This window comes from Malaclemys terrapin, chromosome 3 (genome assembly GCF_027887155.1).
Source record: "Malaclemys terrapin pileata isolate rMalTer1 chromosome 3, rMalTer1.hap1, whole genome shotgun sequence".
Lineage (NCBI taxonomy): Eukaryota > Metazoa > Chordata > Testudines > Emydidae > Malaclemys > Malaclemys terrapin.
Window position 1 is genome coordinate 24,843,717 of NC_071507.1, and position 27,512 is coordinate 24,871,228.

Below are 27,512 nucleotides of genomic sequence, written 5' to 3' on the forward strand. Positions count from 1 at the left end.
AAAGAGGCCTAGAGTCCAGCACACACTGAGTCTATTATTGGCAGAGCAGAGCTCTGGGTCTTTTGGAGTGACATCAGCAATTTAACTCAACTATGCTAGGCTGCTCATGGCTGGGGGTTGTTTGTGTTTCTTTGAAGCATTCGGTTTATTTTGGGCCTTTATCTTTTTTGGTGTAGCAATCATTTTTCTAAAGTTTTAATGGCCCTTAACATGTGCTAACTATTTTCTGGGGTGACCGAATAAGAACTAATTTCTGTATGGCTTCATGCTTTCATGAAAAGAGCCATTAAATTGTTTAAGAAGAATGCCTACATTGAACATAATGAAAAGTTCTAATTCAGCTATAAAAAAGGAATATATATTATGCGTCAAGTGTTATTTACTATTAAAGTACATAGCTTGAAGCAAATATGCTCTACAGGTTTCCTTAGAGTTAATACTTAGCAAAACATAAAGAATTTTTTTCCTTTTTAAAATTTTGTTCTGTCTTGCACGTCACAGTTCTCCAGTGTCATCTTCTACAGCAATGTATTTACTAGCGTCTGATAAAACTAAGGAGTACTAGAAAAACAGAACTTTTAGGTTCCTTATGCTAGCAACAGCATCTTATTTGGCAAAGCCTGTTTCAAAAATCTAATTTCTTCAATTTCAAGTATCAATACCATGGGTTTCTTCAAATTTTATCTTCTTATAAAGGAACAGCCACGTATCTGATTTTTAAAATCAACCATTGTTTGTTTTATTATTATTTAATAAGGGTGTATTCTTAAAAGCACTCAGTGTTGGCCTATCTTTGCTTACCCTTGGCAACCAGAATTAGGCTAATGCTGAGTGCTTTTGAAGAGCTCATCCTAAATTTTTTGGAAAGCAGAAGAGCACAATATAGAACATTGCACAAAAGCATTAGCAAAGAATGCAATAAATAAAAACAACAGACAAATAAATTAAAAAAGAAGGTTGGTTTTAACAATCCAAGTTTTAAATTGCTCAAATGAATCTGCAGTTTAATGATAGAATTCCACCATAAGGAAACAACATAGGAAAAGGAAGGAGATTCCATGCAAGTGTATAAACAGAAATTAAGTAATTTTAAATAAGGCAACACACCAGAATGGGCTTGATCCTGCTTTCACTGAAATCAATGGCAAAACTCCCATTGCAGTCTCTCTATGTACCTTCATGGTTCCTATCTTCATAAACTGAGATTTTCAAATAAGCCAGACCATCCAAATTCCACTGATTTTGAATGGAACTTGGACATCTATCTCTGGGACACCTTTGAAAATCCCAGATATCTGAGCACTCACAAATACTTCTGAATTTATTTTCACCACACCCTTATGAAGCAGGGATATATTAGCTGCCACATTTTACACATTGGGAATGCAGGCAGAGAGAGATTAAATGACTTGCCCAATGTCACATGGGAAGTCAGTGCTAGAGCTGGGAACTGAATCCAGATCTCCTGAGTCCTTCTGGAACTAAACCTTGGTATTTCTATTTCATTTCCTGGACAGAACCAGGAATTGCATAAAAAACATAATAAAACAAAACAAAATAATAAATTCAAGCAGACTTTTTTCAACATCAAAAAATAGTTTGTATTCTGTTAGGTTACAGTTGTGTGTAAAAGTTTGAGCCACTTCACACTATAATCAAACAGGTTGTACCCCTAGCTCCGCATTAGATTCAAGCTCCTGTGCTTGCTGACACCTGTGGTTTTCTGGGGAAACGGACAGGAAGAATAATGGCTACATTTACTTCACAGTACCTTGCTGTCACCTAAGCCATACAACTGCATTGGTTTCACAAACTGGTATTTTTTTCTAGCTGAGACAGTGGAAGGAAAACAGGAATGCAGTAGGCAGTGATAATAGAAAAGACCTTCTCAGAGAAAGATAATGAATGAATGGACCAGAAATACCAATTCAAATAAAAATTTTAAAAATACAGAAAGACTGTGAAAATTACACAAACTGATTAGGGAGAAAGAAATTTCAGAACAAAAGCAATTTAATTTAGGGCCTGAGATCCTGCAAGTGCTTACTCCCATGTGTTAGTCCCTACTAACATGATTGCTATGTACTCATACGAGTTACGATTGTTTATGTGAATAAGGGTGTGTAAGGTCAGGTCCCAAAGTTTTATCCTTTTCAAATGCTGAGAATGCACCTGTAATCCATATCCTCTCTTTCCTCAGAGGCATAAGTAAGCCTGGAATCAGCTTGTTGATATCAATCAGGACCAAGCTAAGGTATGGAGAATACAAGCTATACAAGACACAGGCATAGGTGTACTGCACTGCCAGTGGGGAAGGGAGGTGACAGATGGAGGAAAGGTGGATATGTCCTACCACCAAACCTTCATTTTGTATGCTGTTTACATGCCCTCCCACCAGCTTTATGATCAATTCCTGCAAGCCCTCCAACACCCTAATTCTTTATGGTTGCACAAATAGACCCAGGCAGAAAGGAAGGCTCATACAGAGGACAGCTAATTTCTGTGATCTCTCTCTCTCTCTCTCTCACACACACACATACACACACACTCCTGTTGATTGAGTTCTCCATGGGGGCACAATCCTGCATTCCCATAGCATTCAAAACTCCCACGGGAGCTTTGGGTGCATAAGGACCATATACTAAGTAAAATTCACATAGAAGAACAAAACGCATGGCTGATGCACACTTTTGATTTTTTAAAAAGGCCAACATCACTGTACTTTATTAACTGGAAAGCATCACTAGTCTTTCACATGCTAAGGTAGCCAGAGGCAAAGCAGGTACCAGCACAGTAAAATGGGATGCATCAACTCCCATTCAGTTCATATCATTAGCAAATAGTTAGGGTATGTCTACACTGCAATTAAAAACCTGCGTCTGGCCTGTACTAAGGAGCTGTTTAATTGTAATGTAGATGTTCAGGCTTGGACTGGAGCCCAGGCTTTAGGACCCTGCAAGAGATGGGAAGGTCCTAGAGCCTGGACTCCAGCCCGAGCCTAAACTTTCACATCATAATTAAACAGTCCCTTAGCCTGAGCCCCATGATCCCACATCAGCTGGCACGGGCCAACTGTGGGTTTTTAATTGCAGTGTAGACATACCCTTTGGGTAAAATCCTGACCCCATATAAGTCAATGGGAATTTTTCTTTTGTATGTTTTGTCTAGTTAGATTGCAAGGTTCATGGGGCAAGGACTGTTTCTTACTGTGGGTTTGTGCAGTGCCCAGTACAGTGCCTGATTTTGACCTCTAGTAACTACTGTAACACAAATGAATAAATATCGACAACAGTAAAAATATGCAATGCATTGCAACATGAGGCCAAAATGAGAAAGGGAGAATATCCCTATGTTCCCCACTATCAACTTCCTGATCCTCACTGACTTATTTATAATCCTGGAATCAATGATCAGAAATTTTCTAAAAAAATTCTTCCATCTTACCATTCCTTGACTTTCTACTGAAATCAGGAGTGATTTGCCATTAAAATTCTTCTCTTTAAAATTAGATTTACAATAAAGCAAGCAATCTGTAATCCTCACTTGTATGCAATACACTCACAATACATCTCTTCAAGATAAACTTGTAATCTCTTACCTGAAATAAAAGTTCAACATTTGTCATGTTTAATCAGCAATAAATTCAGAAATGTAATTCCTCAGAATATATCCATCATCAACATGCTGTAAATTCCAAGTAGAAATGTGGAAAATGTTTAATATTCCCATGTACTACAGCAGACAAGCAGCATGCTATCTTATCAAAATAATTTATGTTCTAAAATTCCTGTGAATCCAAATGAAAATAACACCTCCATTCCAGCACCTAGTATAGACAACTCTACTGTTATATGATACATGCCCAGGAAAAGAAATCCTCCTAAACTGACACTGAGAGCACCCTGAGCTAATAGATACAAGTTACTTACATTCATTGTATGCTTCATTTTTTGTTCAGATGAGCTACATTTGGTCCAGAAAAGGGGAACAGGGAGTGGGAGACAGAGGAGATTAAACCTTAAAGAATAATTTTTCTTATTCTTGGGCCAGTCTCTCTACGGTCAATCTCAGGGCTACTCTACATTATGCCCGGCTGCCTATTGCCCCAAGGGGTAATTCCAGCAGCCAGGACTAGCTGTAGTACATGTTCCTTCCTCAGCCATTCCCACCTCCTATCTGCCAGGCTTGTGAGGGAGGGTGGCATAGAGCTATTAGCAACATGTACATTTAAAAAAATAAATAAATTACTCCTTCCCCTTCCCAAAACAAAACAAAAAATGTACCAAAACAAAATACTGCACTGCACACACAATTATTCCCCGGGGACAGAATAAGAGAAAGAACTAACTATACGCGATAAATGTTAGTCATGTTGCTTGATGCACTACTGGAAGGCATTCAGATAGTACAGTTGTGAGAGCAGTGTAAGAACCTATAGAGAACAGAACAAAATTATGCTAGTTCTACACCACCCATGGATCGCGCCATGCCAGGGGAATTCTCCGATGGCTAGATCCACATTATTTAATGCCCTTTGAATCAGTAGAGCAGCATAAAGGGGCCATAACACAATGGAGAATCAGGCTCCTTAGATCGATAAGTGACAGGCCTGAGCTGCAGAGTCTGGAATTGAGCCTCAAAGTTTGAGGATTTGTTCAGATTCATCTCTGATATGAACCAGCCTGATTCTGTGAGGTGCTGGGTGTCTTTCATTCCCTTTGATTTAGTTTAATCCCATATGTTGTCAGTGAGATCTGAGTGCTTAGCATCTTGCAGGATCAAATCCTCAGATTTTAAAACATAATCTTATTAGGTGTGCTGACCATGCAGCCACCCTCATTTAAAGATGATCTAGAAAGTTTTCTTAAACATATTTTAAAGGTAAACTGGAAGGCTTTGACCTACCAAGATCAATTTTCAAGGTTCTGTGCAATAGATGATGAGGTCACTGACATCTAAAGCAGGGAACTGCACTTGATTGTTTCATGCATTAGTCAGTGGTGTAGCAAGGCAAGCATAAAGGGCCACCAGTGCTTCTGATTTCACCCCCACTCAGATGTAACAGGAGTGTCACCACTTAAGTCAAGGGAGACTGAGCAATGGTGCAAGTGACCGCAGAATTAGGACTGAGAGCTCTAATGTGGAAATACAAGTGATACATAAAAAGGAGAAATATAAATGATAAATAAATTTACACTTTAGAGCAAAATATATGAAAATCATATTTTTAAAATTATTGCATTATGGAAATCAGTTAGTTGAAGTGGAGAGTAATCAAGTACGTTAATATCAGAAAAGTGGGATAAAAAATAAATATGATGTGAAGTTATGAATTAGGGACCAACCTCTTGGGATTACTCATGGTAGGAAGCGTTATGCCAACAGTGAATGTTGGCAGGATCTGGCCTAAGAGATTCAATATCATAGAGTGGGGAATAAAAGACTATAGTAAAATAAATGGTTTAACCACACTTTTCACTGACATCTTCAAACATGTAATCTAACTTTAATTCATTTTTCTAAAATAACAAGTAATCCACTGGCAACCAACTGTGACATTCCCCTCTGGTTTTAGCCGAACCAATGATCTGCTAGGTCACTCTAATCCTTGACTCTGGAAGCCAGCCTTACCCTGATCTGCTGTGAGAACCCTCACTCCAGGGCTGTTCACGCACAGCCTCTAGCATGTAAGCTGCTCCTTAGATTGTGCAACCAAATGAAACTAGCCAATATCTCAGGTCCCAGATACAACCCTACGAACCTCCGTCTTGCAGTGTCCAGTTATGCCTGCTGGACGCTGCAAACTTATATGAGTTCATCAATTTAACAAAGAAATTGATATGTATCAGGATTGTTATCCCAAGGGGAGTCTCTGACACACTTAAAATCAAACGCACTGCTTCAGGTAGAATAAACAAATGGATTTATTAACTACAAAGATAAATGTTAAGTGATTATAAGTCAAAGCATAACAAGTCAGATTTGGTCAAACGAAATAAAAGCAAAACACATTCTAAACTGATCTTAACACTTTCAATGCCCTTACAAACTTAGATGCTTCTCACCACAGGCTGGCTGGTTGCTCTTCAGCCAGGCTCTCCCCTTTGATCAGCGCTTCAGTCATTTGGTGTGGTGTCTGTAGATGTAGGTGGAACACAAATGGCAAATGTCTCCCCCTTTTATCATGTCCTTTCTTCCCTCTTGGCTTTGCCCTCCCCTTGAGAGTCAGGTGAGCATTACCTCATCGCAGTTCCAATGACCAAAGGAAGGGGGTGACTCCCTCGAGAGTCCAACAGATTCTTTTGTTGTCTAGGCCAGTGTCCTTCATTCCTGTGAGGCTGGGCTGGGTTTGTCCCATACACGCTCTGATGAGGTGTGAACTGCCTCTCAGCTCTTGGAGAGCGTTTGCCTGGGTTTATTTTAAGCCATGAGGATACACTTTCAGCCTTATTACTTTATACATGAAATTATAACCTATAACATTACTATAACAATTACTGTAACTATTACTATAATATCACTATAACAACAATGCTCAGTGCATCATGAGCCTTCCAAAGACACCCAACATGACAAATTTTGCATTGGATACCACACAATCATTTTATAAAGATGAACATGGGGATGTAGGGTGTTCCCCCAAGGTACAGAGCATCACACCAACACACTCACTCAGCTCTCTCAAATACTTCTTCAAATTGTCAAGGGTCTGAATCCTGCTGCCCTTTAAAGCCCCACTAAAGTCAGTGGAAACCTCCAGACTACAGGACTATGGCATGGACTTATTATCTCTATTTTTAAAAAGATATTATGGTTATTAATATAAAAGGGGAAATAATATTTCTTGGGATATTGTGGAGGTGTATTTCAGTGAATGTATAGCACTGTCTACAGGCTGGTACAGGGTACATGGTCTGCCAGTGTTCCTCAATCCTAGGCTTTTCCAGAGCAGGGACTATGTGAGATAGTTTTGTGATACAGATAACATTTTCCTTAAGTGCTAGGTTGAGACCAAACTGGGTTTTTTTTTCCTTTTTGACTTAATCTAGGTTTGAATCCAGATCTCCTGAGATGAAAGACTTACACATTCAAAATTCATTGACCCCTGCTTTTATCACATCTGTATTCTATATATTATTATTTTGCATCCATTGGATTATTGGGAAGACTTCTTTTGAGGAAAGGGTGAAATTGTTTCTCCTAATGTCTATGCTGCTGGATATAAGCACTGGTCAGTACATTTCCAAAGCACTGTGTAGGGTGTTAGCCACATGAATCCAATTGACATGAATCCAATCTAGGAGTCATGCAGTTAAAACCTATGCAACACTTTGAACTTCTGTTTCTAGGAGCTTTCTATACACTTTGTGGAAAAGAAACGGCTTTTGTCAAATGATAGCTTGTTAAATTGCCAGTTTCATGAAGATATGTGCCAAATGCCCTTAAAAACTTGTGTTGAACATACATTTCTTGTACCACGCTTTGTTGCCATTGCTATGCTGTAATTATCAATGAACTGTATGAACTTCAAATCCTGAATTTTTAGAGGGAGCCTCACTCACCTGTAACCATAGAAACTGCAGTGGAGAAAGAAACAAGACAATATACTGTGCTCTAAAGCTGTTTTGGAAGATGCTAACATGCCTCTTCTAAAGCAAGTGAGAAGAGACATAAATTTGGTTCACTGAATAAGAATGAGTGCAGTATATGGAGGTCAAACAAAGAGTTAATGTTTCGAATAAGGCAAGGCATGTTTTAAAACTGGGGATTTAGTAGATTATGTAAATAATCATGCTCTTGACCAGCTGCAGCAGAGTATTTGTTGCCTACCAGGCTGAGCAAATTTCTGAAGGCCTCTACAAGCTCACCTGGAAAGATCAGCCTGCCACGGAAGGTCAAAAAATCTCATCCTTCTCTGATCTGTGTTAGTGATTCATAAGCTGCTGCAGAGGAGATGAAAACTCTTGTTAATGAAGTGCCTGCCTCCACAACTCCCTATGGACTCAGCTGTGGCTAGGGAGCCATGCAGAGCTGCACTACCCCAGCAAGAGGCTCAGGTGGCTTTATGCCACAGGCAGGCACAACCCCTGCAGGAGCACATCTGTTGAGCTATCCATTGGCCCTTATTATCCATATGTAGAGGGGCATCCTTTTGCATGCGTATCTCCTCCTCCTACATCAACAGGATACTCAACCACTTCCTCCACATTCCCCTACCCTCCAAGCTCCACAGAGGAATCTCACTGGCTTCAGGAGTGGAGGAAGTGGAAAGCAGGAAGGATGGGAGAAGAAGTGTCTGAGACAGGGATGATGCCCATTGTTCCCACTTCTGTACTGTGGGGATTCCCCATAAATAATAATACAGCCCAGGATAGTATTATCTTTTCCATATATCTAGCCCCTAGCACAGGTGCTGGAATTAGGGGTGCTGGGGGCTAGATATATATACATCACCCCTGACTTGAAGTAGTTTCCATCATATACAGGGTTTACACTTTGGTTCAATGGCTCTCAGCACTCGCACTATACAAATTGTTCCAGCACCCCTTCCTCTAAGGGCAACCTGGAGGATCCCAGGGAGCAGAGCACCATTAGATTTGAGTGGCCCTTGAGTTCAGAGAAGCAGTTGGATTATCAGTGTGCCAGCCCCTGCACAGGGATACAGAGGAGGAGGAGAGAGCGAGAGAGAGCAGATAGAGTGCACAGAATCCTGTGTATTGAACCTATTCCTCTCTCCTCTCATGGGACCCACACAGCCTATGAGAGTTTCTATATCTCTTTGGAAACCCCTAAGAGACTGCTTACTGTCTAAAGGCAAAGCAGCAAGGCATTCATATGTACAGGTGACCCAGGCTTGAAGGCCTATCACCTCACACACCAGATATCATAAAGTAATGATTCCTGAGCTTACCTGGGCATTGAAGGAGTCTTTTGAGCCTCTCCGTTAATAGTCTTCTGTTGATACCAAAGAGAGAAAGGGCCTCCCTGTCTTAACTACTGTAACATCTTCCTCTCTGGCCTTGACCACTGCAACCTTGCTCCTCTCAAATCTGTTCAAAGTGCTGCTGCTAAAATCATTTTCCTGGCTCCTCACTTGGATTATACCGTTCCCCTATTTGAGTCCTCCCACTGTCTCTCCCTTCAGCTCTGCATCAACCACAAGTTTCCTGGATAGGATTTTCAAAAGCACCTCAGTGACTTAGGAGCACAAGTCCCATTGACTTTCAGTGGGACTTGTGCTCCTAAATCCTTAGGGCCCTTTTGAAAATCCCTTTACTTTACCTTTAAGGCCCTTTACAACTTAGCTCTGCTTTACTCATTTGATCTAGTAATGCACTGCAACATCAACCCCTGCCTTCACTCCAGTGTTCCCAGCCTTTATTACCCACCAGTCAGCTTCGTCCATAAACACCTCTGCTTTTTCCCATCTGCCTCTTATGAATGATAAAATCCATATAAACTTCTCCCTTATCCTCCTTCAAATCAGCCTGTAAGACTCACCTCTGTCATGATGCCTGCTGATCATGGCTGGCAGGTGCTGAGCTATGAGCATGCTTCTTCACTTTCCTTCCCTTTCTTATGCCCTAACTCTTACTGACTTCTCCATTTCTAACCCTACCAGTTCCCCAATTAAACATATTAAAAGACAAAACAAAACCACCAACAAAATGTCACTAGTAAAGCTCTGCCAGTTCTTCACCATATACATTGACTTTGTAACATTATATCCCCAAACCCTTGCTCTTCTGTTCTAGATAGGTTCTTTATACTGAGCTCATCACCACATTCTCTGAGCACCTTCCGGTTGTGCATTAAGCAATGTGACTGCATATCTGTCCCATGTGTGCAGTGGAATGTTTTGTTTGGGAATTTTTATATTGATATATATGTAAGCAGAGTCAGGATGAGCTCTACCCTGACATCTCGTGGTGAACTGTGGCGAGTTGTGGAAAAAAACTTCAGGGGCTGATCTTGTTTGCATAGGCACACCCACCTGCCTAGCATAAGCCCACAGCAGCCCAAATGATCACTTTGACTGCTGTGGGATCCCCAGTTTTTCTGTTATTGGGGCAGGAAGAAGAAAGTGTTGTTATTATGTGAATCAAGGACAATGAAACTGTTTTATGACAGAGGGACTCGCCATCAACTAAGTAGCACTTGCTAGAAAAGGGACATGGGTTCCAAAACCCAGTGAATTGAGAGAGGCTGGGGACAGGGCCTAAAATACCAGTCATATCTCTTCCTCTCTTTACTGTGGAATATCAGAGCTAATTTTAATTCTATTAGGAGTCTAGTTACAGGCTACTGAGCTGAATTCACTTTGGGCTGATGGTGCACCAGCACTGAAGCTCCTATACTACAAGCTGAAATCACTAAAGAGCTAAAATTACTAAGAGCTGAAATCACTGAGTGCTGTGTGGGGCCCTGAAGATACGTTGCTGAGTGGCTGGTGGAGCAAAGCAGTTTGCGGGACGACTGGAGCGGCTCACGGGACGGCTGGTGCAGTGGACCGGCTGGTGGAGTGGCTCGCGGTGAAGGCTGCAGCAGAACCCCATGGAGAGGCAGGACAGTTGGCCTCGGACCACATAAGGGTCCCCTTAACACCACTGCACCCCTCCTCCCCTCCCCCCAGACTGGGAGGTAAAACTCTGCAGATAAACTTTTGAACTCGGGGGCTGCACTTATTAGGGACAGAGACTTTTGGGTTGTTGGACTTTTGGGTGATTTTTGGGTTGCTGGACTCAAGAGACTTTTGGGGTGTTGGACTTTTGCGACTTTGGGTGATTTTTTTGGGGTTTCTGGACTTAAGACCCTGAGGGGAAAAGGATACTGCCAAACTTACTTGGGGGTAGGTCTTTCGCTCATGGATGGTGTTCTGAATCCTGTTTGTGGTGTTTCCCCAACATAATGCCACATTGTTTCCCTCCTTTATTAAAAGGATTTTGCTACACTCGGACTCCGTGCTTGCGAGAGGGGAAGTATTGCCTCTTAGAGGCACCCGGGGGTGGTATGTAATTGTCCCAGGTCACTGGGTGGGGGCTCGAGCCGGTTTTGCATTGTGTTATTGAAACGGAACCCCTAGATACTGAACCCGGCCCTTGTTGCTGCCAACTCAGATGGGCAGAAGGGTTACATATAAAAATACATCTACACACCTTCCTATGGGTTTATGTTAGAGAAGGCAAGGTCAAAGAAAGGCACCTTGCATTTAAAGCTGAGAATGGTGAGGTGTGTGATGAACCTTAGTTCCTGTGGGAGTACATTCCAAAGTCTCGGACTGGCCTCCAAGAAAGCCCCCTATCCTCCATCTCTTTTATCTTTGCAAAAGCCCTCACTGCACTTATATCTTTGTACAGCACTCTTCACAACTGGACTCCAGTCACAATTAGGTCCTTTGAGTCTTTATCATAATGCAAACATTTATAACTACTACTAATAATAATCGTGCTCTTCTGGCAGGCTCTCCAGCTGGAGGTCTGATACGTTGCTTCACTTTCTTCTTGTTTACTGATTTATGATTGTTTTTTACCCAATTCACCCATGCTTTTTCAAATTCAAAATGGATTGGCTGTAAGGAAAACTACTCAATACTTGAAGAGTCTTAGGCTGGATTAAGTTTTCAAAAGTGAACTAATTTATTTTGTTTAAATATACTTTTGCTTGTTTCACCCAAATCATTTTCCAAAAAGAATTGCACAATGCCCCATGAAAACAAGGGATGGATATAGTAATAATTCTTAAACACATTTTACATTACAAAAAGGCTTATGAAAAGATTTGAATACATCTGTCTTTTTAGGATTTTTGTTTTTTTTTAACATTCTAAAAACTCGGCCCCAATCCTGCAAATATTTAAACTTGTGCTTAGCTCTATACATGAGTAGTCCCAATGGAACAACTCAGATGCATAAAATTAATCATATGTATAAGCACTTATCTACAAACAGAAGTTGTACCATTTTAACTACCCCAGTATATTGAAAGCAGTACAACCCCCTAGAGTTGACAAAATATAGTGAAGGTTGCAAGGCATCTCATTCTAATCCTATCTTCATTCACAGCTATCCAAAAAAATCTCCTTTCTATGTTTGGCCTCAACCCAATGGTGTATTTTAAAAAACAAGGGTAAGGAAAATCTCTTCATCTCTTTTTTCTTATTTATTCAGAAAGGCAAATATAATTTTTCCATTAATTTGGACCCCAATGTCGCAGTGGGGTCAGCATGGATGGATCCTGATGGCTGGGCAGTTCCCTATTGAAGTCAGTTACAAAGATCCACTCATTGCAGGATCAGGTCCAAGCCCACAAAACTGCACATAGTAGTTCCATTGGCCTCAGTGCATGATTAAGGTATTCACACAGGAAACAAAAATTGCCAGTATCCTGTCTCTGACAGTGGTCAACATCAGATGCTTCAAAGAAGAGTGCAAGCAATTTTAGACAGATGTAGTTTAATCTGCCCCCACATTATGTCTCATGCTAATCCCTAATAATTAGACTTTACCTTAAACCCTGAATTATAAGGTTTACCACATCTTCCAAAATGCACATTAGCATTCACTATAACAATGTTGGTTGTTACTGTTAGTCATATCGATATCCACTCTGGTGTTAAATCTTGCCGAGTTTTTGGCCTCAACAACATCCTGTGGCAATGAGTTCCACAGTACAATTATACATTGTGTGAAAAAAAGTATTTTGATTGGTTTTGAATTTGCCACCTTTCAGTTCATTAAATACCCTCTTGTTCTTGTGTTCTGAGACAGAGAGAATGGAAACTCCTGATCCACCTTCTCTAGACCATTCATCATGTTATATACTTTTATCATGTCCTCTCTGATTCATCTCCTTTCTAAAGTAATTAACCTTAATCTTTTCGGCCTTCATATGAGTTTTCCCAAGCCCTTCATCATTCTCATCACCCTTTTCTTCATTCGCTCTAATTCTGCATTTTTTTCAGTTAGCTAGGGTAACCGGTACTGCACACAATATTTCAGGTGAGGCTGCACCATTTATTTATATAATGGCATTATAATGTTTTCCATATTAATCTCCATCCTAGTGCACTCTGTGTTCTTTTGACCACAGCAGCTAATGCAGATGTGCCTGACTTCCAATGGCAAACTCTCTGGGGGAGGGACCTGCCTTTTATAGCCCCCAACTCCCACAAGCACTTACATTTGAGAGGAACTTTACACACAGTGGTCTGACTCCTGAAGACACTCCGGCACATGCTCAACTTGAACAGCACGAGCAGTCCCACTGCAACCAAATTGGCCCACTAAATGCTGAAGTCTGCCGGATCGGGTTCTTCCCATTTTGTCTGGAAGGGGACAGATCGCCCCCCGGAGCTACCGAAATAACGACGCGTTCACATTATTCTCGCTTAGCCTCGGAACAGCCTCCTGCAGACTGGTGCAAGGGGCGGAGGGGCAGCAGCTGGGGTTTCTTAACAAAAGTGACACGCTCCCCCGTGGGTGGCACCGCTGGGCGTGGGGAGATCGCTCCCTATCCCCCTGTCTGTCTCTCCTCCCCCCGCAGCGTGCGCCCTAGCCGAAGGGGTTAATGCACTGAGCACGGGGCCGGGAGGGGGCGTTCAATAGACACCACGGGAGCGGGCCCTTGTCACTGAAGACAGGCCGGCGGGGGGAGCAGGCGCGCCAGGCAGCCTTGCGAGCGCTACCCCGGCGGCGTGCGCAGAGGACGGGCTTCGGAGCCGAGCGCGGGGCCAACCTGCTGCGGAAACTCGCTCTCCTCCCCGGCGGCGCTTGCCAGGCTAGCCCCGCTCCTACGTGCCCTCAGAGGAGCCCTGCTCGCGCTCAGGTAAGGCGCCCCTGAGCAGCCCGCTCGGGAGACGAGGAGTTGGGGGCGCACTGCGCACGACTCGCCAGGGGCTGGTGGGGTGAGTGCGGGCGTGGGGCACAGTCCTGCGAGAGCTGCTGGTGAATTGCTCTGTGGGCACCAGAGGCCAAGCAGACCGAGAATGGGGATGGGATCACCGGGCTCAGGGCAGAACACGACTCCCGCGGGTTCGGGGCGCTGGCTTCCCCCGTTTCCTCTCTTCAGTGCGCAGGGGATGGGGGACTGCTTCAGTCTACTGCTTTGCTTGGAATCTGTCCGCAGTTGGCAACGTTAATCAGGGCATGGGAGGAAGGTTGAGCAGAGAACTTTTCTGAGTTAATTGAAATAGGAAGTAACCCGAACTGAAGTTGACTAGATGGGTTTATTTTTAAAAACCTTCTGAGAATGGAATACATTGGAACTTCCCACGCTTAGTTTATAAATTGGTTCTGCCAGGGACTTGGAGAAAAGTTGAATCCTGCCAGATTTTGGCCCCAGGCACATCATGACACAACAGTGTCACCAACTCTGGATCCGGCACCTGGATGCTGCCGGATCTCCCATTTTCTGACCCAAATCTGAACACCCAGAGAACATGTTTAGCTGCTCCTAGCAACCTTAAAAACCCTAACCCTGATGCACTCCAGCACAAAAAAAGCATTTTTTTGTGGCCACAGTATGTTGGTAAACATAAATGAATTCATTGAAATGAAGGGTCAAATACAGTTGGGTGGTAATAGTGTGATTGGGAAGTTCATGGCCAAAACTCAGCCAGATTGCACTATAATACATAGGGTTCCAGATGATTGTGGTGAATTAAGAGAAACTGCATACATTTAGATGGGAAACTGGGGAGTAGACAGCCAGCATTTAGCCAGATCCAGCAGAGTACATATGCCAAATTAGAGTTGTTGGTAGCTTCCTTGTACCTGGGTGAGTGGAGGTCCAGATTGTTTTGGTGGAATAATGGAAGATGGTACAGTTTCTGGGTTTGTGGAAAAATTGGGCAAGACCCAGCAGCATCTAGATTTCAGATTTTTGTGGGACTGTTGCATTAGGTTACATCAGGATCTGGATTTTTAAATTGCAGTCAGAGCAGCTAAACCTGTTATCTGTTTAGAACATGTCGTTTGGGGGACTAGGGCCAAAAATTGTCAGGATGCAGGTGCTAAATCTATCATTTTGCAGTGTTGTTTCATCAGGGTCTGGGATTTTTTGGTGCCGTAGATAGGGCTAGACTTAGTCTCTATTTTGATAGTACAGTATGGGGGTTGTTTAAAAAAACTGGCAGGATCCAGGTAAATCCCATTTTTACCTTTTTTCCCCTGGTTCTTTTACCTGTTAGATCTCTCATACACACATTTCTGGTGGGACATGAAGTCATTTGAAAATTACTTTTAAAACCAAATCAGATAATTGTGAGGATGTTGTAAATATGTATGGTACTTGGGTTATGTTGTTTTAGAGAACAGACACTTGAGTGTGATGCAGTGTTAACTGTTATATTATTTTAATGTCTGTTACTTCAGCTGGGGAAAAATAAAACAGACTAAGACATTGCTAAATCTCAGCCACTTCCTCATAATCTAACAAGGGCTCCATCTTGCTCTCCTTATTCTTCAGTGGAAGTCTTACCCTAGTAAGGAATGTGGGATATGCCCCCAATAGCTGGTTATTCTTAGCTTTTTAACAGTAAAAGGTGATAAAAATTGTTTTGTTTTATTTCTTTCTTTCAAGATTCATGATGTTGACAGTTATGTTCTTAGCGGCTTTCACTCTTACTACAGTAAATTCACAGGAAACTGAAGAAACTATAACATACACGGTAAGGTTTAATAGACTTTGAGGGATTCTTAGCAGGGATTCTTTTCTAAATAACCCTTGACAGAGAAACCATAGTTCCTTTCCAATATAGAGTGTTCAGTTCAAAGTTCTTAGACTAAGGTGCTTTTATAGTGAAACCAAGTTTCAGACTTTGAACTTGTTGGTGATACCTTCTGTTTTGAAAGGTTTATTTAGGTACTGAATTATATGAATTGAACAAAATTATAAGATGAGGCTTTTTCCCTACCTTTGAGAAAGATTTGAACCCTCTGGAAGTATTTTTGTTTTATGGATGCTCAAAATAGGCTGGAAATCATAAATGTACAAAGTAAATGTCATCCATAACAGAAAAGGGTATGACATATTGTTATCTGCAATTCTAAGTTCTGTGAAATAAGACGCCCAAGCATCTTCAAAATTACAGAAATACTGTATATGACTTATTTAAAACAAACATATTACATTAATTACAAATATATGAAACATCATATATGTCGGCTATTAGTCAAAATGTTTTGCTCCATTTTTGCTAGGAGATTTCAAGGTGTTTTAACAAAATATAAGTACTGTGTAATGGTAGTCTTAAAATGTAATGCTGTATGTAAATTATGAAATTTTCTAGCTGGTATATCGTCAGTGTCAAGAATAGTTTGGAACAATTATTTGAGTGGCTATGACCAGCTGCTAATAAAATATTGGAAATATGTTCTACTCACACCCTAAAATTGAAGTGATAAGAATAGAGGGGCAGGGCTGTCTCCTTTATATGTTACTTTTTCATCTATGTTTGCTCATCTACTTTTGTAATGAATATCACTGGCAAAGTAATGTTTACATTGGCTTGGATCATGAAAAAAAACACATTTTCATATTTGACCCCTATTACAAACAGGGGCCCTGATCCTGAAACTTGTTTCATGTAGGTGGACTGCTGTTCCTGCACAGAGCCCCACTGAAATCAGTGGGATTCCACACAAGCAGAGAAGTTTTTCCTTGTGTAACAAATTGTAGGATTGTGGCCAAAGGGCCTGAGATCATGCAATTGTTGCTCACATAAGTAGTCTCACTGAAGTCAGGGGACTGCTCACTTCAGTAAGTGCTGCAGAATCAGTCTATATGTTATAATTACTTATGTTACAGCAAAAAAACAATTTATAAAATGTTTAAAAGTGAGATTATGCCTAGTACCCAGGCTCATTTTCCATTTTTTATTGTGTATTCCCTAAAAAAAAAAAATCTAGCATTCTTCCAGTAAGCTTGCCTAGTTTCATTAGACCATACATTTTTCAAAAGCCTCTAAGTGATGTAGGCTGCCAAGTCCCATTTTCCAAAGTGGCTTTAGCACTTAGAAGCCCAAATCTTATAGAATGTCAGTGGGACTTAGGCTTTAAGTGCCTAACTCACTTTTAAAAATGGGATTTAGTTGCTTTTGAAAATTGTACTATATGCATTTAGGGCCAAATCTTGGTTCCACCGAAGTCAGTGACAAAATTCCCATTGACTTTGATGGGAGCAGATTTGGCTCATTAGTATTAAGTATACATTACTTCTGTTGTGCATCAGCAGGAATTGGGTGATTCAGTACATACATGAATTTGCTTGTTTTCCTTTGGGCTTGGGTTTTCATAGCTACAGTAACTTTTGTGGTGTCAACTCAGCATGTAGTCATTCCTTTAGAGAGCTAGAATTATAATACAATTAGCTGTCCTCTTACCCCCTCCTAACACTAGAGGCTTTTCCCTCCAGCTCACTGCTACATTTGGCAGATCACTGATGTCACCTGTGAATAAACAAAATGTTGTTGTTTCTACTGCTGATTCAATCTCTATTAGTAACAAGTTTCTCAAAACAACTTCAGCATAATACATTGAGCAATATTGATATCAACACTCTGGGTCAAATTTATCCCTGATGTAGCTCCGCTAAAGCCAAGGAGATACAGCAAGAATTAATTTGGCTCACTGTGACTAGCTGATTTATTGAGTCAACTCCTTTTCTGCAACACTATGAGAAATAATATATCAAGCAGGACAGAAACACGTACTACATCTTAGTTTATCTGTTGATGTTTTACATCTGTATCCTTGTGCACTTCAATAGCACTACGGTGCTCAGTCAGTTTCCACTAATTGTCATTTGAGATGATAATTAAGCCTCTCAAAAATTAGATCTTGTGTTCTAGAAAATGAATACTTTGGGGCAGAGGGCAGATGCCCTTCTAAAAAGTCCTGGACCTTATCCCTCAAACTCTTTCTCACATTTGTAGTCCATACTGATGTGAATAGATAAGTGGACTGCATGTTTTTTCTCATTTGAATCCTGCAAAGTTTTACTCACATGAGTAGGCCCAGTGTTGCAACTTACAATTTTATCATGAGTCTCACAATACTTGCTGTTTTTCCTAAAGCCCAAGCTCCTGGAGTCATATGATTATGTAAGAATCTCAACTTTCTTCTTTAAAAAAAGAAAGTAAGTCTCTAGCCCTCCTGGCTGCAGAAAAAAGCTTAAGAGTGTGAACCTTAATGGCTCAAAATCAAGAAGGGAAATAAAAAAGAGCCCACGATTTATTATTTTTTAAAATCTCATGATTTGGGGCATGACTCATTCTTTTTAAGATGGCAATACTATAGTTACATTGACATCAACAGGACTACTCCTGTGGGTAAGGCTTGGCAGGATCAAGGTCTTGAACTGGAGTGTCATCTACACTTTTATAAATCAAATAACTTAGGATCTGGTCCTGCGAGATCTTGAGAGCCTTCTGCAACAATTGACTTCCCTGGGAACAGAGGAAGCTCATGTCACCTTAAAAGATCAGGCCCTAAATTTGTCAATTTAGAATAGACATTAGGCCAACATTTAGGAAAGGATTATCCATTTCCTGTTATAAACTACTGCTTACTACTGAAGTGGGCATTCACCCACGAAAGCTTATGCTCCAATACTTCTGTTAGTCTTAAAGGTATCACAGAACCCTCTGTTGCTTAGTTTTGTTACACAGCAGTATTGCACTGAGATCTATTTCCCTGATATTATCAAAAATATATAACCAGCCTGGTTATTGTTTGTTCAGAACACAATTTTCTGTAGCAATAGCAAGTGCATGAAGTATTTAAAATATTAATTCATCGGTCATTTTTCTGAATCTCTTTTCTATACAGCAATGTACAGATGGCTATGAATGGGATCCTGTCAGGCAGCGGTGCAAAGGTATAGTAAATCTTTACAAGTGAAAGAATTCTTATCTTCTACATCCCCTGTTTTGACATTTTGGACAATACAAGTGTGCTTGCATGCCTTGTTACATTACTTATGTTAATGTCTGTCAATGTCCCATTTTAAAACTTGACTTGTGTTGTTGCTAACCACAGATATTGATGAATGTGAAATTGTCCCAGATGCATGCAAAGGTGGGATGAAATGTGTTAACCACTATGGAGGATACCTCTGTCTACCTAGAACAGCTCAAATTATTGTAAATAATGGGCGAGAAGACACAGCTGCTGAATCCACTGGTGGACGAAACAATGTCATTCGACGGACCCCTGCTGATCCTCATCGACCACCTCCAAATCCAACTCACCAAATACAGTGTGCAACTGGGTATGAGCAAAGCGAGCAAAATGTGTGCCAAGGTAAGCAACTGCCTTCTGTTAACCTTTACATTCATGCTCAAAGTGCTCAAAATCATATGTACATACAACGACAGCAGTGGAGTTTTGTCCTTGCCAGCAATTGCATTGCTACATCCTAGTATAGTACACATATATTTCCTCAGGATGTTCTTTAAAATTTGTCATTTATATATTTCACTGTCATAGCTCAAGGTAACAATATTTGCGATTTTCTGCATCTTTACCAACTCTGGTCCTGCTCCTGCTCCCACTGATGTGAATGAGTAGAATCAGTCCTACTGTTTATACATCTTCATTTAAAATGTAGATAAGCAAATTCAGTTGTATTAAGCATCTTGGATTACATTAAATGTGTCTGAGATACACTGCATTGAAGAAAGTAGGAAAAATAGTACCTGAGAAAGCAAGGGGTAGTCTTCCAGTTTCAGAGATTTCCTTAAACTATATATTTTCTCTAATTAAAATCTGAATGCATGAAAGATTAGTTGCACTATGAACTTTACCTTAGACTCAAACTATAATGTAGAATGTTTCATATATTTAGATCACATTTGCATACAGTCTCTATCTGAAAGACTAGGAACCAAACATCTGAACAACTTGTGCTCTTCCGATTTTAAAAGAGTAGATCGGCTGAGAGCCTGCCAGATTACTTCCAATATGAAGGTTAGCTAGCCTGTGAAACTATGGCAATGAACAACATCCATATGAGTGTACATACACCATGCACAGTTCCACAATTCTCAGAGTATTAGCAATGCTAATGTTAATTCAAGAGTCAGACTTGCAACACTATTCTAAACTGAGATGGTTTCTCATTTGTTATTTGTTTAAATAGTTAACTTGAACATCTGTTACTTTTAGGAAGTATACATTTATGAAAGAAAAGATGTTGGGCTAAATTCTGCCCTGGATTCATAAGCATTGTTTTCAAGCAAGTCAATAGGAAACTTGTGGAGAACTCATAGTGCCCACTGAAACTTGGCCTGTTCATTTTTTCCATCCTCTGGCTTCAAAAATCAATGTAATCATATAAAATAGTAGTAAAGTGGCTATAATCAGGGCACGTTGTGTTACACAGCTGTAGTTCCTTTCTTCTTAGTATTCATTTATACAGTACCAACACCATTTACTTACTAATAAGTAGAAGCATAGTTATTATAATAGAAACTGTTTTTAGTTACTACCATAAATCAAAATTTCAACAATGATGCTTCGTCTGTCTGACCAGTGTATTTTATATCTTTAATTTCAGAATTATGGTACATGGAACTGAACTTAATGTGACATTTGTTAACATTCATTTTGTTGAATTTCAATGTTATTTCAATTTAATGGATTATTTAATATATAATATATATTATAGTGTTCATAAGTAACTCTAAAATGTTTTAAATAGAAGTGTGTTTCCTGCTACATACTTTTTTGGTTTACAATTACTTAAGGTGCCAGTGTGGAAGTGCTTAATTTTATGTAGTATTAATGCCTTTACTGTGTTCTGAGTATTTTGAATTTTCATATGAATTTATAAAATTCATGGTATAATGAAGTATTAATTTCGTAGTGTTGAACAAAACATTCTAATTTCTTATACCAGCATTTTTTGAGAGGAATGGTGCTTGTGGTATTAATATTTTTGTCTCTTCTTTGGCTTCCAGAAAGCTTTCCAATGAAAGATAAAATCAGTTTTGTAAAGACTTTGTTAACTATAACAATAATTAACTAACTGTGGCTAAAATCTTAACTTTGGCTAATCATGTTGGAGAAGCAGAATGTATGAACTAGTGGCCCCACAGAGGATTTACTTTATTGTTGTTAAAAGTTCTTATTGCATATGATAATTGCAGGAAGTACCCAGGGAATCTGACTTCCATATATACAGGGCTTGTCTACATGGCATGGAAAAGTGCCCTACAAGGCAGGACATTAACGTGAATGCAGTACCTTTTAGAGCACACCAGCAGGGTCTATATGGGGAAGTTAAAGAACAACCCATTAGAGCTTTCTACAAAAAGGACCCTTGTAGTGTACTTTGCCACACTGTGTAGATGAGCCCACAGTCACATTTAAGGATGTTTTATTGTTTAATTAATAAAAAAAAATAGTCCAACTCCTTCTAATTGTTTGCAGATGTATGACATTTTCCTTCCAGTCCAGCAACACTAAATAATATTTTACAACCAATGTGAAAGTTTGGGGACCTCTGTTTAAAACAATAGTATGCTCTGAGGAGCTATATTACTGACATCATGTTGGAGTAAGAAGGGCCTTCTGTTTTAATACAAATGTCCACTCCCTTTTTAAACATTGCGTAGCTATGGTACGATAATCCAAATACATTCACTTTGGTCTATAAATTTGGAATAAATTAGTATCTAAAAATTAATCATATTTGCATTCAGTTTACTTCAATTTTCAACCAATCTTAGTCAACATTCAATCCAGGACTTTACCTAGAGAAGTTGAATTAGTGCTAATTAATGTCACAATCCCTGGACCAATTTGTTTGTTGTTTTTTTCCACACAGAGATTAGTTTACATTATGTACATTAATTACACATTATCGTCTTGACTCAGCAAAACACTTAAGCAGTTGCTTAGCTTTGGCTTCAATGGATCTTAAGCATGTGTTTACTGAATTAGGGCCTATGTTAAGATACCTTTGTGATGCTTTGGTGTTCAAGCCAGACCAGTATGAGGTTGTGTCACTGCCTACCTTGCAACTCAGGGTGCCTTAAATGCTGTGCTACTGTGGCTTACAACCCTAACACCAACAACCAGCATATAAACGTGCAGGTCACACCCTGGCTTCCACCGCCCAGTTACTCTTTGCAGGTTGACCCCAACATCCACCTAGTCCCAAATTTCCCCAAACCGTCTGCCCTGTAGTGTCCAGCCCTCTTGCTGAACACTTACAAACATTATTATGTTCGCTGCTTCTTTAAAGAGACAGTGCCAAGCAGCTTATTACCTTAACTGGAGTTAACAAACACTCTATTTGAATCAAAGTATTGGATTGCTTTCTAGTAAAAGTAAAACTAGTTTATTAAACAAAAAGTCATTGGTTTAAGTGATACCAAGTATAAGGAATAAAGATAGAAAGAGTTACAAGCAAATAAAAATAAAAATATGCTTCTAAATCTCTAAAACCTAATTTAACAAATGAGAGTCTCTTTTTTCAAAGTGTTTCTCACCAAGTCTCTTCTCCAGCATGGCTGACCAGAATCTCTGGCCAGGACCCTTCACAGAGCTGAAAGTGGTCAGTCCCTTTGGCTTTCAGGTGAAGGGGTTCTCTCCCCATCTCTCTATAGTAGTAAATCTTCAAAATGTATTCTTCTGAAGGGTATCCCCAGATAAAGTTCCGTTTCCCTCCTGGCTGTAGACACCACGTTTTCTGGTGTAGACTTTATGCTGGTTCCTCCCCTTCTGGTGCTTTTTCCAATGCAAATGATGTCTTGCTGCAACCTCCAATACAAATGAGTATCACATAGACTTTGGTCACACCTGGTTTGAGGTGTTGGTCTCTTTCCTCTGTCTGGATAAAACCAGTTTATCAACATCCCTGACTCTCCTGGTTTAAACACACACATTTTAGTCACATGTGTCCAACACCGCCATAAAATTCTTTGTGGGTTTGCCGTACATACATGACACAAGAACATTAATGAACAGTGAGTTACTAATTTTCTAATGGTATATAACATGCCACTTTTAAGGTAAATATCATGACAATGGTGTGCCAGCTGCCAATGGGGTGCTCTACGGGTCATAAACTTCTTGTTCCCCTTAGCCCATCCTCTGGAGTCGGGTCATCCTGCAAGCATCTGCCATCTTTGTCTGTCCAAGGCGGCACAAAGGTCCATCCATTGCTTCCTAGGCTTTCTTCAGGGTCTCTTTCCTGCCAACATCTCCTTCCATGCTGTCTTCACCAGGCCCTCTTAATTCATCCTCAGTATGTGTCTGAACCAGCAAAGTCACACTTCCAGGATTTTGTCAGTCACATCAATTACTTCGACTTCCATCCTAATGATTTCATTTCAAAACCTGTCCCTTCGTGTAACTTGCATTGTGTGAAGATATCTTGAACACCACTTGTAGGCCATCTCTCTACCAGCCATGCTTTTACACCATGACATGGTGGGGTGCACCATTGTATTATACAGTTGGGCTTTCAGTCTCAGTGTCATACACAACACCTGAGGTGTTATTCAGCACTATTCCAGCTCTCCCCAGTCTGGACTGCATCTCACATTCGAGCTCACCATCTTCCATAAACCTGCCACCAGGGTACTTGAATAGGTCAGTTTGGTGTAAGCATGCTCCATTAAGCTCTACATCCAGTTTCCCTGTGGCACCTCTGCTGACCCACATTACCTCAGTCTTAGTCATGTTCATCCCATACCTGTTTAGCAGACCACTGGTTTAATATTTCCTATATTTAGACACCATTTATGAAATATTTTATTATTTATTAAAGGGGCACTATCAAGCAGTTAAAGATTAACATTTGACCATTGTTACATGAATAAAGCATTCATATTGACCTCTTCATTGGAAAAGTTGCCAACCTTAACTGTAATGCCGTTGTTCTACTAAGAGTTGTTACACTTTTCTGCTGACATCAGTAAAAGGCTATACTTGCTCACTTACATGGTGAAAGGGTAATAAAAATTGTTGTAATACCCTTTTATTAACATCAATGAACAGGAATAGCCTTTTCATGACAGTACTGATCTAGCATTTCTAAAGTATGTTCAAAGAATCTTTGGAGAATCCTCCTCCCTTTGCTGTGAAATTAATATACCATCATGGTATAATCTTCTACCCTCCAGCAAGGAACTACAATAACTTCTTCATAGAGCCAGAACAAATATTTTTCTTTGGTTCACTTCAAATGGTTCCCTTTTTGCCTCCATTTCTATAAAGGCTCTACACCTAGGAGCAGCACCACCCAGATCCAGAACCCATGCCCCAACCCCCCGGGCCCCAAGCCCCCTCCTGCATTCAAACTCCCTCCCAGAGCCCATGCCCCGCACACTCTCCTGCACCCCAGCCCTGAGCCCCCTCCCGCACCCAAACTCCCTCCCTCCAATGGTAAGTATAACTCTTAGTTAACCGGAATTTTTGACTTACCGGCACCCCCCATTCCCTCAACATCCCAGATAAAGCTTTTACTGTACTAATATTGTACATCAATTGAAGGCTGTATCTAGCTTAATAGAAAACATCTTTATGGAAAGGTTGCTGCAGTCTATATTTCAGTATAAACATCCCCCAAATGGTATTCATTTGGAATTTCACTATTCACCAGTCAAAAGATTATCTTCCTTAATACGTGTTGATTTATTTAGATTTATAAGGCTCCAGGCATGTTTCTTTTAATTAAAAGTATAGGCCATATAATATATGAAGCCAAAATCAGAAACTAATGAACCAGAGAAGCCCCTCCGGCTGCCTCTTCCCCTGTGATCCTGATCCTGTTTCTGCCTTCCCCACCCTTGTTGACACTGCAAGAGAGTTCTTATAGCCCAGTTCAGGGAGAAGCAGGACCAGGATATGCTAAGAGCTGCTCCAGATGGAGAGACAGTACACTTGCATGAGTTTCTCATCTGTTGAATACCTCATTTGGAATACTTTGTGCAGCACTGGTCACCCCATCTCAAAACAGATATTGCAGAATTAGAGGCAGTTCAGAGAAGGGCAAAGAGAATGATCAAGAGCCTGGGAAAGCTCTCAGATGAAGAGAGATTGAAAAGATTGGAATTGTCTACCTCAGACAGGAGATGAATAAGAGGGGACGTGTTAAAAGTATCTAAAATAATGAATACTCTAAAGAAAGTAGATCGGGGACTTCTGTTCTCCTCGTCTCATAACACAAGAACAAGGGGACAGTCAATGAAATTGAGGAGGGTGACATATTCAAAACCAATAAAAGGAAATAATTTTTGACTTAATGTGCAATTAAATGCAGAAATCACTGCCACAGGAATTCACTGAGGCCAAGAATTTAACAAGATTTTTAAAAGGATTGGATGGATTATTCGGATGAAAAAAATAACTAGAACATTTTTTGATATAAACCTGATGACTCAGTATTTAAAGCACTGGTGGACAACCTGCAGCCTGTCAGGGTAATCTGCTGGCAGGCCGCGAGACAGTTTGTTTACATTTGCACGGCTGTCCACAGCTCCCAGTGGCTGCGGTTTGCCGTTGCTGGCCAATGGGAGCTTCAGGAAGCGGCGGCCAGCACATTCCTGCGGCCCGCGCCGCTTCCCGCAGCTCCCATTGCCCGCGAACCACGGCCACTGGTAGCTGCAGGTGGCCGTGCAAATGTAAACAAACTGTCACACGGCCCACCAGCAGATTACCCTGATGGGCCGCGTGTGGCATGCAGGATGCTCACCACTGGTTTAAAGCAATCGCTAACTGCTAGAGATCAGGATGAGACCAAATACTGGAGCGACAGAGTACCGCACAGCTGCCTTCCTACCATCAGATTCTTGCACCTTTCTCTGAAGCATCTGGTGCTGGTCATTTTTAGAGACATGGTAGTGGACTAGATAGACCTTGAGTTTGATCCAGTGTGGCAATTCCTATGTTCAATGAGTGCTGTCCATGGAGCTGACATAGATCCTCTCCACCTCTCTGTGCACTGGATCTCAGATCAGTCAACCTAGTGAAGAACTGGTTTGTGTATTCATATGGGAGTCCTGTCTCCATTCTGCCACATGAACAAAGACCAGGATTAGATTTTCAGCTTCACTGTCAGCAAACCAGTTTATTTTTGTCATAAAACTAATGTGCCATGAAGAAATCAGGGAAAAGAGAGTAAAATACAGACATTTTTCTGTAACATTATTAAGCTTATGTACAAATAATCAATCATATATAAATACATTAGCTACCTAATAGAATGTAATGTGTTTCCGTATCAATAAATAGAAATCAGATAGGAAATCAGCAAAAGAGCCAAAGAGTCCTAATGGAAGGAAATATGCACAATACTGAAATATGTTAATTTAGTCATTTATATATTTAATGCCTGGAGTTCAGCTCTCAGACAAGTCTACATTGCGGGGGTTAGGTCGAATTTAGCCACGCTAGGTCAATTTAAAAATTACTGCATCCACACAACCAACCCCATTCCATCGACCTAAAGGGCTCTTAAAATCAACTTCTGTACTCCTCCCCGATGAGGGGAGTAGCACTGAAATCGAGCTTGCTGGGTCGAATTTGGGGTAGTGCTGACGCAACTCAATGGTCTTGGCCTCCGGAAGCTATCCCACAGTGCTCCATTGTGACCACTCTGGACAACACTTTGAACTCCCATGCACTAGCCAGTCACACAGGAAAAGCCCTGGGAACTTTTGAATTTCATTTCCTGTTTGTTCAGAGTGGCGAACTCAGCAGCACTCAGTAGCACAAGTGACTATGCAGTCCCCCCAGAATCGTAGAGTGTAGACTGTTTCTATGCTTCCCCTATCATCTCCATCCCTGAGGTTATCGCAGATTAGAAGGCAAAAAAAATGCACTTGCGATGACATGTTTTCCAAGTTCAGCACTACCTTAATGCATGGAGGCATTCAGTGGCAGAGGCCAGGAAAGAATTAAGTGAGCGCGAAGAGCGGAGGCAGGACGTGATGCTGAGGCTAATGGGGGAGCAAACGGACATGATGAAGCATCTGTTGGAGGAGCAAATGGACACGATGAAGCGTCTGTTGGAGCTGCAGGAAAGCCAATAAGACCACAGACTCCTGCTGCATCCACTGTATAACTGCCTACCCTCCTCCCCATGTTCCATAGCCTCCTCACCAAGATGCCCAAGAACACGGCGGGGGAGGCTCTGGGCACTCAGCCACTCCACATCAGAAGATGGCCCAAGCAACAGAAGGCTGTCATTCAAACAATTTGATTTTTAGTGTGGCTACAATAAGCAATGTGGCCTTGTCCTTCCCTCTTCCCCCACCCACCTATGCTACCTTGTCCATTATCTCATTTTTTTAAATTAATAAAATGGTTATAGTTACTTTATTTAAAAGGGGGGAGGGTGGTTGGCTTACAGGGAATTAAAATCAACAAAGGGGGCAGGTTTGCATCAAGGAGAAACACACACAACTGTCACACCGAAGCCTGGCCAGTCATGAAACTGGGTTTCAAAGCCTCTCTGATGTGCAGCGTGCCTTGCTGTGCTCTTCTAATTGCCTTGATGTC

At 40.9% G+C, this 27,512-nt stretch overlaps 1 protein-coding gene and 1 long non-coding RNA gene across 3 annotated transcripts in view; one reads left to right on the top strand and one right to left on the bottom strand.

The window, feature by feature from the left end:
• LOC128833468 (uncharacterized) overlaps nucleotides 1-13,267 on the bottom strand; it is a 98,668-nt gene extending 85,401 nt beyond the window's left edge. For both annotated transcript variants that reach the window (XR_008444245.1, XR_008444244.1), the window contains exon 1: nucleotides 13,180-13,267. This is a non-coding gene — a long non-coding RNA (uncharacterized LOC128833468). The remainder of the gene's footprint in view (nucleotides 1-13,179) is intronic.
• Nucleotides 13,268-13,625: 358 nt separating this feature from the next.
• The window catches only part of EFEMP1 (EGF containing fibulin extracellular matrix protein 1), a 77,260-nt gene continuing 63,373 nt past the window's right edge, over nucleotides 13,626-27,512 (top strand). The window contains exons 1-4 of the mRNA XM_054021392.1: nucleotides 13,626-13,824; nucleotides 15,580-15,667; nucleotides 18,828-18,876; nucleotides 19,038-19,301. Of these exons, the coding sequence (XP_053877367.1) occupies nucleotides 15,584-15,667; nucleotides 18,828-18,876; nucleotides 19,038-19,301 (397 nt within the window). The 5' untranslated portion in view covers nucleotides 13,626-13,824; nucleotides 15,580-15,583. The remainder of the gene's footprint in view (nucleotides 13,825-15,579; nucleotides 15,668-18,827; nucleotides 18,877-19,037; nucleotides 19,302-27,512) is intronic.